The 14489-nt window shown below is 40.2% G+C and overlaps 1 protein-coding gene across 1 annotated transcript in view; it reads right to left on the minus strand.

Annotated features, from left to right (window-relative positions):
• Nucleotides 1-14489, minus strand: part of LOC122251679 (putative sodium-coupled neutral amino acid transporter 12) — a 60907-nt gene that overhangs the window by 8068 nt on the left and 38350 nt on the right. The window contains exons 4-9 of the mRNA XM_043013769.2: nt 8775-8859; nt 2884-3004; nt 2248-2337; nt 1934-2033; nt 1240-1348; nt 651-744 (exon numbers count right to left, since the gene is read on the minus strand). Of these exons, the coding sequence (XP_042869703.1) occupies nt 651-744; nt 1240-1348; nt 1934-2033; nt 2248-2337; nt 2884-3004; nt 8775-8859 (599 nt within the window). The remainder of the gene's footprint in view (nt 1-650; nt 745-1239; nt 1349-1933; nt 2034-2247; nt 2338-2883; nt 3005-8774; nt 8860-14489) is intronic.

Genomic DNA, 14489 nt, shown 5'->3' on the forward strand with positions numbered 1-14489 from the left:
AGCTGTGGACTACTGATCTTTTTAGAAAAACAAACTCTCAACATGATTTAGAGGTGGTTTACCATGAAGTTTAATGAATAGCATTAGTTGTTATAAATGTAAATTTAAAATATAACAATATCTGTAAACATACAGTGTATATATATGAATAACATATAAATATACCTGTATAGTATATCTACATACATAGTATATTAAATACATATAAATTCAAGATTCAAATTGTCATGTTTACTTTGATAGAGATAATTCCACAGTTGCCAACCTCACGCCCATGATATGGTTCTTAAATATTTAATAAGGAACAGGTACAAGTGATGATGCAAATATACTGTAATGATCTTACTGTATTATCACATGAAATATAATTTGGAACAGTTGGCAATCTTGGAGTAGAACAGCTGACACAGATGTGCACTCTAGAATACAACATTCATAACATGTACACAACTCTACAATTTGGTCATGACATAAATGCAACATGCAGAAAATTACCTAGAAAACAGCTATAACTCTCACTCTTCCTCTCTCCTTCAACTCATTCTTTACTTCACACTATCCCTCTTACAAGTAAAGAATATCATAAGAAAAAGGAAATATTCTTATACTCATAACTTATGCACAATCCAGATTCCAATGGACTGACTTACCAAGCCACCTTGTAATGGTTGTCAAGATCTGCATGTACTTTGTCTTAGTGAGGTTGAAGAAGACAAAGGGACCCATGACCCCAACAAAGCTAAACTGTAAATAAAAAACAAACTATCTATTACACTCATCTATATGCTTAGGTGTAAAAAAAAAAACATAAATGGAGAGAACACCAGCATAAATGAGGGTCTATACAATGCTTTTTTTTTTCTTCTTCTCTATATAAAAAAATATATATATCAAAACAAATATGCTTTTATCAAAGTGGCTGTTAGGGCCCAATATTTGACTTCATATGCAATATGAGATACAAAAAAATAAGATGCAATATAACACAAACAATTCATGAAATCATTGGAAGCATAAAATGACCATTATGAACACTCTACACACTAGTTTAATATGTAATGTCTAAAAGGCTCGTTTCCCTCTTATCTTTGCTTTTACAAAAATTAAAATAACCAATACTGCAACACCTACTTTACTTCACTTATATTCATATCCCTGTCAAAGCAGCTGTAAATTGTGAATCACTTGATGGACTTTAGTAAGTCAATTCAAAAGCAGTGAGAAAAGCGTGATACTTACTGTACAGAATCTATACATGTCCATTCTCGACATGTGGGATTTGCTTGGATCTTTGAAACATGGGTCGGTATCTGAGAGCTCCTTGGTGCAGTTCTCCGGCACATAATCGCTGGAAGGATGTAAAGCAAAGGAACGTAAAACAAATCTAAATCACAAAAACACGCTGTAACTTCATAAATAAATGAAAACCTACGGGATGAGAAAGATATAAGATAGTTTTAAATCTAAATGTCTAATCAAGATTTATTTTTTTAACCTTTATTTATCTTTTCTTTAAAAAAATAAATTTCTCAAAGTCACAATAATAATTTAAGAACTATAGGCTAGTTACATTAGACAAAAAAATACTAATGCCTGTGATATATATATGTATCTCAATATCATAAAAGTGAGTATTCTATACCCTTCTGTGACTGACATGTTTCAAGTGCTAGGATCACTTTCATTCTGCATTTTTCCTATTGTTGAAATTACAAGCTATTCACTGCTTCAGTTGTGTAACAATATGCAACTAAAAGCTAATTACTATCACAGTGCTATTATAACAAAAATAGACTCAAGTATCATACTATGATTCTATACTCAAAAATCTAAACAACAAAAGCTTTTACTTCACTCACAAAAGTTCATTCATGTTTAATAGATTAGACAAATCTATAAAAATAAGCAATGTACCAGAATCTGAGACACCTACCATATTATGTCTCGAAGGGACTTGGCAACTGCCGCTTCATAAATGGCGAGGTCTCCGTACAGGTATACACAGAGCACGATGTAAAAAACCTTGACCCATACTGAAAAGAAAAAAGTTTTACTTATTCATCTTTAGAGATAGAAATTTGAATAATATTCCATTACCTCAATGACGATTATGAGTTACTCACATGTAAATGAATCCTAAATGAAAAGCTTAAAAGGTTTATTGTGACTAAGAAAAAAATGTAACCAAAAATACACATCAACTTCAGTCATCACTAGTAATATTCATATGACCAGTAACTAACCAACCTGTGGAATAGAACAATTTTGCCATCTGACCCATCTCGATTTGTTCCTGTATCGCGTAGTATTCCCCAACAGTTCTTTCAATGACTCCATCTGTTGAGAAACAAACAATCATTTGGTATTTTTCATGAGTGAAAGAAAAAATTATCAAGTCAAATTAAATACTGAGTATATAATAGTAGATATTCATGCAAGTTTATGGAAGGAAAAAAAAAAAAAGTTTAGAACTCCAACTGCCTCTTCCCACAATAATTTTTTTAACACTTCAGTTCCTTTTCTCAGTTTCATGTGTTTCCATCTCATTTTCTTCATCTAATTTCAATTTTATTTTCCTTAACCTACTTCCACTACTATATTTCTTCCATTTTCATCATATTTCCACTTTCCATTACAACTATATTCTCACATTCGATTTCCCTTCACTCTTATCTCATACTTCCCTCTTCATCTATTTTCACAACTTATCCTTCTCCTTCCCTCCTTCTGCTACATCCCTAACTATTTTCATACCATCCCCAATCTCCAGTTTCCTCTCAGTTCCCTCTTTCCCCTATTTTCATAACAAGTCCGTTTTCTTTCATCTTCAACTTCATCATTCCTTCCTCCTCTTCTCCTCATTCCTTTCCACTTTCCTCCTACCTGTGATCAGCGGCAGTTCCTCATCATGATCGTCATGGTCTTCGGAGGTGTCGGTCGATCGCTGGTCAGCCTCAGCATTTTCTAGTGTGCGGCTCACTAATTCGTCAGCTACTTGGCCCCTCTGAGAATCAATGAAGAATCAAGACTGTAGTTATCATTCATATACTTGTTGATAGTTATATATATATATCCCCCCCCCCCATCTTTTTATGATCATATTCAGTATAAGATTCTGATACTGATCTCATTTTCTCTGGATATATAAAAAAGATACAGGTAACCAGTAAAGAATACCATTATATATACACTTCGCAAGACACCCTACTGAAATACGACCATCAGAAATCCTTCAATAGAATCTCCAAAGTTCCTTATCAAAGCCAATCATTAACGAATAACATCAATGCCTGTGGAAAAAAATCATCCCATCCATCTACAGAAAATGGTCGAGAGGACATGATACATCGTTGGTGATCGGTAGACTGTAGAAAAATTTAATGTATTTCTATATCTTAGCGTATTTATGTTCTTGAAGTGTAAATACTTTTAAGTAAGTGTCATGTTTTGGGTGAATCATACCATAAAATACAATTTTTATGACACAGATTTGTGAAGAGTAAATGTGTTATCCAAAGAAAGGAGGAGAATTCTTAGGAAACAAGAGAAGCAAAACCAATGGCAGAGAAGCAACAATTAAAACACTAAATACTATGAGAAAACCATAAAAAGGATGAGAAATTTCTCAAATTTGACAACTAATATCATCTTTCAATGTGAAACTATTGAACAAAATATATGTGTGAATTTATCTACTTATTAATTAATTAATCTTTTCAATCCATTTGAAAGTAGAAAATTGACTTTTAATTTTTTTTTTTTTGGCTATTATTGGTCGCATTAAGCTTATGAAATTCTAAATTTAATTCAACAACTCCTATCTATTGTCCTCTTATTTATAAAATTCCTTATTTTGACAACTGCACCAATTGTCTACCAAAAACAGTAAAACTGAAGAAATATAATAATGCACATCATGCTGACTGACACTTGGCATAAATATGATAATTTATTTTCATTTATGTGCATTTTGCTAAATTGGTAAAACAAGCAAGCAAGAAAGCAATAGTTATGTAAAAATGTTTATCTTTTTGGGGCAGAACAATCTTTACCCTATCACTTCTAACAATATCTGTCTTCTAGGAACTGCAAAATATAAAACATACATAATTCATGCAGTTCAGAAATTTCTAGTAAAAAAAAAGAAAGAAATAAAAAAAAGAGGAGCAGTTAGGTGAAAGAAATAAAGAAAGAAATGAAGGGAGAATGAAAACAAAAACTATAATCCTAAGTAATTTACCAAATCAAAAAGATACACTAATGTTGAGTGCCAACTACCCAAAAAGCAAATTAATTCATTGTGTTACAATGAATTCATGCACAGTTGTGATTGCTAAAAAAAAAGTGGAAGAAAAAGTGTTAGAGTGTGTGTGGGCATGTACTTGTAAGTGAATGAGTAAGTTTGTGGGTGAGTGTGTGAGTGTTTGAGTGTGTGAGTGAGTGTGTGAGTGAGTGAGTGTGTGAGTGAGTGTGTGAGTGAGTAAGTGAATGAGTAAGTAAGTGAGTAAGTGAGTGAGTGTATGTGTGCGTGTGTGTGCATGCACTTGTATGTGAGTGAGTGAGTGAGTGAGTGAGTGAGTGAGTGAGTGAGCGAGTGAGCGAGTGCGTGCGTGTGTGCATATACACGTGTGTGTGTGTGCATATACATGTGTGTGCATATACACGCATGTGTGTAACTGTATGTGCATGTGTGCGTGGATGTGTGAGTAGGTTCCTAGATTTGTGGATGTTTATGTATTTGTGCATGTGTGCTTTTGTATGTGTTCACATTCATGTGTGTATGTATGTGTAAAAGTACGTATATAAGCAAGTTTTCTTATTTCTTTGAATTAATTGGAATGAACAAATCAGATTTGTGAGTGTTTATGAAAATGTGTTGCTGTAAAGGAAGGGATGTTCTGGCCAGGTGTGGACATCAGGGGTTTAAGGGAAAGAAAAGAAAAGAAAAGAAAAATAATAATAAAATAAAAAATAAATAAATGAATAAAAATTATAAATTTTAGAAAATCAATAAATTTTAGATAAATAAATGTTTAAAAAAAAATCATCAAATTTCTCTTTTAGGTAAGTTGAGATTTTAAAATATTTATTGTTTGTTATAAAAATCTACAAACATGTTCTATATAGGAAAGTCCAGAATGAATAATGACTTAACACAAGTTCACCAATCAGTATTGCCAATATGGGAATCGCCAATTCATTTCATGTATATAAACACATGTCAATATGAGTAGGAGGCCTGTGGTTTGGATACAAGTCGAAACTGCCAGTTCAGACATTGGCAAAACTGAGTGGTCAATTAGGCAGCAAAGGGGACTGTAAATACATGATTTTATAACACATCATTCTGTTTACATCTTGATGATAAGTTTCAATCATAGATCTAATCAAATATCCACAGAAAAAAAAATATGGATGTGATAATCATTTCATGTTTCAGAATATATAACATAAATAACATAAACCTCAATGTTTCTCACAAGTGCTTAAAACTAAAATTAAATACAAAAGAACCAAAGAGTGTGCAAACAAAAACTGAAATTACAACACCCAAAAAAAAAAAAGAGAAGTAATGATGTGTGTCGATGTATAAGATAGAATGATGTCCTACCATCTCTGCCACCCTGTTTCTCTTTCCTTCCCTCTTCCTCCTTGACCCTCTCTCGACAGGTGGTACACCATTGGTACCGCGCATTCAAGGGCCCGTTCGCAGGGTGCCGGCATACGGCGTCGATCATTAAATTGATTTAAGCCTATGTGTTCGAGAGCCCCGGCATTGCAACTTGTAAGGCTGGAATGCCCCCAGCATGAATGGGTTAATTGAGGTGCAAAGTAACAGAAGGTCCAAAGTAATTTTCTTTTTTTCACTGTCTTTCTCTTAACCCTATCCCGACGGGCCCAGCGATAAGTGGAAACCCCTTACGCCAGGCCTATGCAATATTGCATTGGGAACGTCACTCTGGTGGGTCGCCCCTTCATCGGGCATTTAGCCGTGTCACACGGGTGTGATGCACCGTCATCGAAGGGTTAAGGAGAAGAGTTTCTTTTTCTATCTCCAGAACAATGTACTCTTACACACAGAGTGCAAAAGCATTTTGTGAACCAGCAGTAAGATAAGAGTTAGACTTGCTGAGGGCCCCTGGCTGCAAGTAACTACTGCCTCTGCCACCCTTTTCCTCCCTCCATTCCTATTCACACTCATATTTTACATAGGAAAGTGAGCCCCACCACTTCCACCATCCTATTTATTCTTCCTTCCCTCTTTCCTTTCCTACCTCCTCCTTATTTTACGCAAGCGGAAATGTAAGAAAGGCCAGCTCTGTTTCCCTATTCTCTCCTTTCAACTCCCTTTGTTTCCCCATTTCTTCCCTTTGTAAATCCTATGAGCTCTTCTTAGTCATCTCCCTATTGCAAGATCTACTGATTTGTTCTTTAACCCATCCCCGACGGGGGAATTCTAGCCTTGAATGTCCAAATGCCGGGGCGTTCGAATTATTAGGCCTAAATCAATTGAATGGCTGGCACAATACTGTGCCGCCCGGCCACTGGGCTTTTGAATGCGCGGTACACATGCTGTACCACCCGTCCAGAGAGGGTTAACATAGAGTTTGTTGAACTAAAAGTCACTTTTGGGGTTCCTGAAACATATTTTCTACAGCTGCATATCATCTGAGCTGAAGATGTTCAAGAAAATTCACTCTTAAAAATGTAAAGAATTTTACTCTCGACAGGGATAAAATATTCAGCCATTATAATATGCCCTGTTCAAAGAAATGATGTCACTCTCAACATCATATTACTTTATATAAAATAATCTTGAAATATAATATATCTGTATATGATTTCAGTAAATACAAAGCTAACAACAAAAGGCATACATGTAGAAATAACAAATTTAATGAAACCTGCACACTTGAACAACATGCAAATGTCCACTGGAATTAAGATGTTCAGTGTTCTTATCAACATCAACATTAAACAAATAATATCATGCTCTTTATGCCAATGCAAATATAGTTTGACATTTAATTGTAGAACAAATTATCATAAAAATTCTGTCATAACTATCATAAAGTTCAATAATTTATTTGGAGGGAATTAATTCTTACGTTTCCTATAATCAATGATGAGAAATACAATCTCTCTTTTTTTCTCTCTTTTACTGGCTCTCTCTCACTCGCTCACTAACTCACTTACTCACACATCACTCACAAACTCATACTCACACTCACACTCCCTCTCACTCCCACCTACACTCACACACAGTCACACTCTCACTTACACACACACACACACACACACACACACACACACACACAAATACTCATGATAGTCTTCCCAAAATTCTCAAGACTAAACAAGAATATAACATGTGCTAAAACTAAGCAAAGCCTGTTCCTATGGTATATGAATAAAGAAAATCATACATCATCCTCATTGTCTTTACTGAGTTATTTTACTAACTTGCTCTATCAAAAAAAAAGAAAAAAGTCCTGGTCTTTTTTAACTAGCATTACTAGCTATCTATGCTAAAACTAATAATAATAATAACGATGATAATAAAATACACTTAACTGACAACACCTTACTTAACTAGATCTTCATCTGACAACACAAAGGACAGGGAAAAGGGGATAGCACTCTTCTCTCTAAAGAACAATCACCTACAGCTAGATATCCATACGAGATAATGCACCGCTATGGATTTTGGTCCCGAGGCCAGATCCACCTTGGATGGGGGGGAGGGGAATGCTTTGAAATTAACAAAATCAAATCTTTAAAATTGTAATAATCAATAATATAAGTAATTTTCTTTTCAATTATCACCATGCTTACTTTTGGACATTTTCAGACAAAGTGGGTCACTGAAAGAGCTGAATATATTTTCTTGGAAATAATATAAAAACAAAATGTTATTTACAAGGCAGGAGTGCAAGACGAAAAAAAAAGAAAAAAAAGAGAGAGAGCTATGAGTTGCTTCAATATAAATGCCAGTATTACAACCACAAGCTTAGCTTATTTAACAAATTTTTCAATATAAAGAAATCCATGGATCTGTCCTGAGAGACTTACTTACATGTGACAGATCTATATATATATATATATAAACAAAAAAACAAAAAATCAAACGTAGATTTGTTTTCATTTCCTTGAAATGCATTCACATATAGTCCAAATAAATAAATACATGAACAAAAAACAAACAAAAATATATATAAATGGAAAGGGGTTCCTTTCAGCAATCTAAAAAAATATATATATAAATAAATAAATATCAATAACAAAATCTAAGAAAGAAAAATAAAAGTAACGAATAAGCTACGGCAGCACATAGGAGGACAGACAGGGGCAGTTACGGAAGCAGAAAATACCACGAGGGATGTCATCGAAGTCAAAGAGTCGTTATCTCCGTCCTGGGGAATGGGTGGTGAGGTGGAGGTGGTGGTGGAGATCATAGTGGAGATGGAGGTGGAGATGGTGGAAGAGGTGGTGTTATTAGCATTGATAGTGAGAAGTGAGGTGGAGGAAGTGCAAGAGGAGGTGGTGGTGTCCCCTCCCCTGTGGAGGGACTTTGGCAAGAGACTCGTTCTCGTTCCCGCTGGTGCTGCTGTTGATCTCGGTGGTGAACTTAGTGGGTGAAGTGATGATGGTGATGATGATGAAGGTGAAGGTGGTGGTGATGGGTACGGTGGCGATGGAGGTGGGGAAAGGTGTCGGAGGTTTAGCTGGTTCTGAGAGCGGTTGTGACGCTCCGGAGAGGAGTCTAAAGGCACCTTCTTGAGCTGCTTCATGCGGCGACAGTGGTTGATGGCGTTGGCGCAGGCCATGCTCTCCACCACCCACGTGGCCGTCATGTAACTGTAACAGAACAAGGGTGATGTTAATGTCATGATCATTAATGGATACCACACTTACTCTAGTTGAAAAAGACTATGGTGATGATAATTAGAACACAAATTAAATAATGAAGAACACAAAATAGAGTACAAGACAAATAATGACGATTAATAATCTATAGAAAACTTTTTTTTACTGAATATAAATAAGAAAGAATCAATAATATACAACAATAATACTCAATAATATTGATTGACACAAACATAACATATGAAAGACATAGACACACACACACACCATTATGAAATCACTCTCATACACATTATTAATAAATTAAGATCTCAAACATAAACAGAACCACATCAACACACAAGACATATAACATATACCACACATAAAAAATATACAAATAACTATTAGCATATATATCATAAATTAAAAAAAACAATAGAAACATCATAATTAAAAACACAAATAAAAACACAAATATAAACAGGCACAAGCACACACAGACACAGACACACAGACAAACAGACAGACACACACACACACACACACACACACACACACACACACACACACACACACACACACACACACACACACACACACACACACACACACACACACACACACACACAATCACCATCACCATCATCATCATCATCATCATCATAGTAAGTAAAAGATTAATCTTGGTCCCATCTTGCTTCAAATAATAACAAATATACCTTTCTTCTCCTCCCATCTCCTCTGTCTTCCCATATCCCATTAGATTCTTTCTTTTCTTGCCTGCCTACCTACCTGCTGCTGCTCCTGCCTGCCGCGCTGCTGCCTGCCTGCTCCTTGTCCTGCCTGCCTGCCTGTTCCCCAGCCTTCCCCCTGTAGGATGTGGTACCCAACCCTAGAGTACATTCTTTCTCCCTCCATTCCCTCGGGATGCCAGCCCCTCTCTAAGTTTATACCTCTCCCTGTGTGTCAGGGGATCGGAGCGACTTGTTTGGGCGGTCAGCCACCTAAAAGGGGGGAACGCGGCTTTGGGCGGTCGGGGTTTGAGGGGGGATAGGTAGAGGAGAGAGGGGTAGGCAAAAGGGGGGAAGGGGTGGGAGGGGAAAGAAAGAGAAGGGGGGATGGGGAGTGGGGGGAATGAAGAGTGAGAAGGGGAGGGAGGGAGGAGAGCAGAGATGGGAGAGAGAGGAGGGGGAGGGGAAGTGTAAGAGTGTGTGTACAAGGGGAAGAGGGTAGAGGAGGAGGGAGGGGGGTACAGGGAAGAGAAGAAAGAGAAGAGGGGAAGGGAAGAGATGGGGGGGGGAAGAGGAGGGGAAGAGGGAAGAAGGAAAGGATCTTAATACAGGAATCATTAAATATGTTATCCTTTAAAAAGACAAAAATTATTTTTATCAAAGCAATTATGGGGTGTCAAATAAAGAAAACTAAATGTATTTAGTGAAAAGGGAAAATAAAAAATATAATTAAGAAAACTAAAACGGTGAAGAGGAAGGAGGGGAGGAGAGAGGGGAGGAGAGAGAAGATCGGGAGGGGGTAAAGTGCAAAAAAGAAAAATTAAGAAAAGGTTGCCTAAAAAAAAAAAAAGTTATCAATAAATCATATGATTTATTCTTTTCTAAACAAATTATGATGAACTGCTGCAAAAACAAACCTCAGATTACAATATATTAACAAAAAACAAAAAAACAAAAAACAAAAGAAATCTCCCAGAAATGACCCCCCGCCCCCATAAACGTCCCACACCCCCTCTCCCCCCCGCCCCTACTCCCTTCCCACACACCCCCACGATCCCCCCTCCTCTACACATGCTCCACTCCCACCACCCCCAATCAGTCCTCTCCACCCCTCAACATGCACCAGAAAGCATTCAGCACCATCAACACATCCGATCCCTCGGTGAACATCTCTCTGCCCGACCTCATCAGGGGGGGGGGGGGTGTGAGGGAACGCGAGAGGAATAGAGGGGGGGAGGGGGGGAGGCGGAGGGAAGAGAGGGAGGGAGAGGGAGAGAGGGAGAGGGGGGAAAGGGGAAGGGGGGGGGGAGTGAGGGGAGGAGAAGGGGGGAGGTGAGGAAAGGGAGGGAAGGAGGGGAAAGAGGGGGTAAGGGGGGAGAGGGGAGGGGAAATAAGGGGGGAAGGGGGAGGGGATAGAAGGGGGGAGGTTAGGGAGAGATGGGAGGGATGAGAGGAAATGGAAAGGGGGGAAGGAGGGATGGAGAAAAATAAATAAGGAAGGAAGAGAAGACAAATACAAAAGAAGAAAAAGAAAGAAAAAATAATAAGAAGAAAGACGAGGAAACGAAAGAGAAAGGAGAGCGGAAGAGGTTATAGTAGGAAGAGAAGGAGGAAGAGAAGGAGGAAGAGAAGGAGGAAGAGAAGGAGGAAGAGAAGGAGAAAGAGAAGGAGGAGGAGGAGGAGGAGGAGGACAAGGATCAGATGAGGCGCGGAAGGCGGGAAGGAAAACGGCAGCGGGAAAGTGGATTACGTTTGCCAAATCCCTTGGCGATGTTGGGATGCTTGTGTGCGTGTGCTTCTTCTTGTGTCTGAGAGTGAGAGAGTGAGTGAATGCGTGTGTGCATGTATGTGTGCGTGTACGTGTGTGCGTGTGCATGTATGTGTACGTGTACGTGTGTCCGTATATGTGTGTGTGTGTGTGTGTGTGTGTGTGTGTGTGTGTGTGTGTGTGTGTGTGTGTGTGTGTGTGTGTGTGTGTGTGTGTGTGTGTGTGTGTGTGTGTTTGCGTGTGCGTGTGCGTGTACGTGTGCGTGCGCGTGTACCACACATATAGAGTGGAAGACGAGAGAAAGAGAGAGATATTAAAAAACGCGAATAAAAGGCACCGATAACAACAGAAAGAAAGAGACATTAAAATATGCAAATAGGAGAGGAATGAGTCATGCGGAGAATGCATGAGAGAAAAGGGACATCACGATCAGGAGTCGGAGAGAGCCGGCGAGAGGAGGAAGGGCACTGGCAGAGAACAAAGAGCGGGGGTTGGGGTAGGGGGTTGGGGTAGGGGGTAGGGGTAGGGGTAGGGGTAGGGGTAGTGGGAAGGGGGCAGGGACAAGGAAAGGGGTAGGGACAGGGACAGAGACGGGAGCAGGGACAGGGGTTGGGACAAGAGGTTAAGAATGAGCCAGGGATGGGGCGGGGGGAGGTAGAGGTAGAGGTAGAGGTAGAGGTAGAGGTAGGGGTTGGGGTAGTTGTAGAGAGAGAGAGGGGGGGGGGGAGGGATAAAAAATAAAGAAACAAAAAAACTAGAGCTGTAGAAAAAGTAGAAATGATTACAGGAGAATAAAAACACATCCTTCTATCTCCCTTTCCCTTCCCTCTCTTGTTCTTGATTTCCCTTTCCCTTCATCCCTCCACGCCTCTCACTCTAGCTCCTCCACCCGCCCCCTGCCTGCCTCCCTCTACGCCCCCCTCCCTGCTTGTCCATCCCTTCATTCACACACAATCCCCCTCCCTCACTCTCCATCCCACATCCACCCCCACCATCCCTCTAAATGCTCCTGTTTCCTTTTCCCTCCCCCTCCCTCCCTCCCTCTCTCCCTCCCTCTCCCTCCCTCCCCCATCCCACCTCCACCCCCACCATCCCTCTCAATGCTCCTGTTTCCTTTTCCCTCCCCCTCCCTCCCTCCCTCCCTCACTTTCCGTCCCCTTCCCTCCCTCCCTCCACCTCTTGCCTCCCCGCACTTCACCCCCATAACCCACCCCTCCAGGAGGTCACTTCGCGGCGTCTGGCGAATGATGGTGAGTCAGGGCATCCTCAGCTTCCGTTGTTTCTCCTTCTTCTTATTCTCTTTCTCCTGTTCCTTCTCCTCCTCCTCCTCCCCCATACTCCCTCCTCCTGCTCTTCCTCCTTCCTCCACCTCCTCCTTCCTCCTCCTCCGCGTGTGATGTGGAACGAGCGTCTCATCTCCTTCTGATCCACAAACCACTCCGGCGCAACATACTCGTTCATCGTGCCTTGATTTACTTGCATTTATTTCTTCGTCTTATTGCTCTTAGAATTAATTATCCTTTTTATCAGTATTATCAGTACTGACATTACCATCATTATCAGTAACATTATTACTATTATTATCATTCATTGTCGTCGTTTTTACGTCTTCTTCACCTCTTCCTCTTCTTATTTTCGTTGTTGCTCTTAACTCATAACTTACCTATAACTCACAACTTATAACTCATCCTCATCCACTTGCCTCCCTTGCCCTCACATCCTCATTTTCCCCTCTCGCACCCCCGAGTATCAGTCCCTCATAAATAGTGCTCTTCCTCCCTCCTCCCTCCTCTCTTCTCCTCTCCTCTCCTCGTCGGCTCTCCTCCTAATTCCGTTTCGCTTCGTGATTCCTCTCATTCATTCCGTTATTCATTCCTTGTGTGACTCATTCTTCCTCTCCGGTTGGATATTTCTGTTGTTGTTGTTTTTTCAGTCTTGGTATTTCTTGTTTTTTTTTTGTTTTTTTTTTCTCGGTCTCGATTACGTGCTTTCACTCTCTCTCTCGCTGTCTCGCTCTCTTCTTTCTCTCTCTCTGTTTTCCTCTTTCCCTTTCTGTTTTTCTATTCTCCTTTTCTCTCTCTCGTTCCCTTTCTCTTTCTCTTTCTCTCTCTCTCTCAACAACAACACACACGACACGACAAAAAATCCTAATGACGTTCAGGCTCCATCCTAAACAACCTACCCTACCCCCTCCTCTCTCTTCCCCTCCCCCTAATCCCCACCCTCCTCTCTCCCACCCACTCCCAGCATCCTACCCACCTACCCACCCCTCCTCCCCCTCCTCCCCATGCATGCGAGAGTCCCAACAGGATATGGTTTGTAAGCCTCTGATCCCACGGAGTCGCGAGTCGCTGTCACTCAATTGGCATCGATATTGTCCCGGCCGCCGGGTAGGTGTCATGGCGACCCCGACCTTCATCTGTCTCTGTCCCTCTGCCCCCCCCCCTTCTCTCTCTCTCTCTCTCTCTCTCTCTCTCTCTCTCTCTCTCTCTCTCTCTCTCTCTCTCTCTCTCTCTCTCTCTCTCTCTCTCTCTCTCTCTCTCCTCTTCCTCTCTCTCCTCTTCCTCTCTCTCCTCTCTTTCCCCTCCCTCTCCCCTCTCTCTCCCCTCCCTCTCCCTCTCTCTCTTTCATCCCTTCTTTCCTACAGTTGATTCACCGTGGTAAAGATAACCCATAATATCAAAACAGTAAAAAAAAAAAAAAAAACCTAGGGCAGAACTCGCAAAAATGACGACCTTCTAAATAAAATATGAATTCATTTGCTCATCTGCCTCTTCTATACGAAAGGTCATCATCAACAATAAAAAGAAAAAAAAATACACAAAATTATCAAGAAAACACTTCTACCCCCTCTCCCCTTGTACCCCTTTTACCCTAACCAACACCATTTCCCCATTTTTCTACCCTATCCTCTCCCCCTCAACTCTCTTTCTCTCCTTCTACAACTCCTCTCCCCTCACCCTCGCCTTCTTCCCTCCCTCCCTCCCTCCCTCTTGCTCACTCTTCCTTCATCCTTTTCTCTCTCTCCTTCCCTCTCCCCTCCCTCTATTTTCTCATATTTTCTCCCATTCCTCCTCCTCCGTTTCTTCCTTCCTCCCTTCCTCGCTCCATTCCTTCTCTTTCCCCCGCTCTTCCTTCCT

This window comes from Penaeus japonicus, unplaced genomic scaffold (assembly GCF_977035675.1).
Source record: "Penaeus japonicus unplaced genomic scaffold, GWHDUDI00000001_assembly GWHDUDI00000014, whole genome shotgun sequence".
NCBI lineage: Eukaryota > Metazoa > Arthropoda > Malacostraca > Decapoda > Penaeidae > Penaeus > Penaeus japonicus.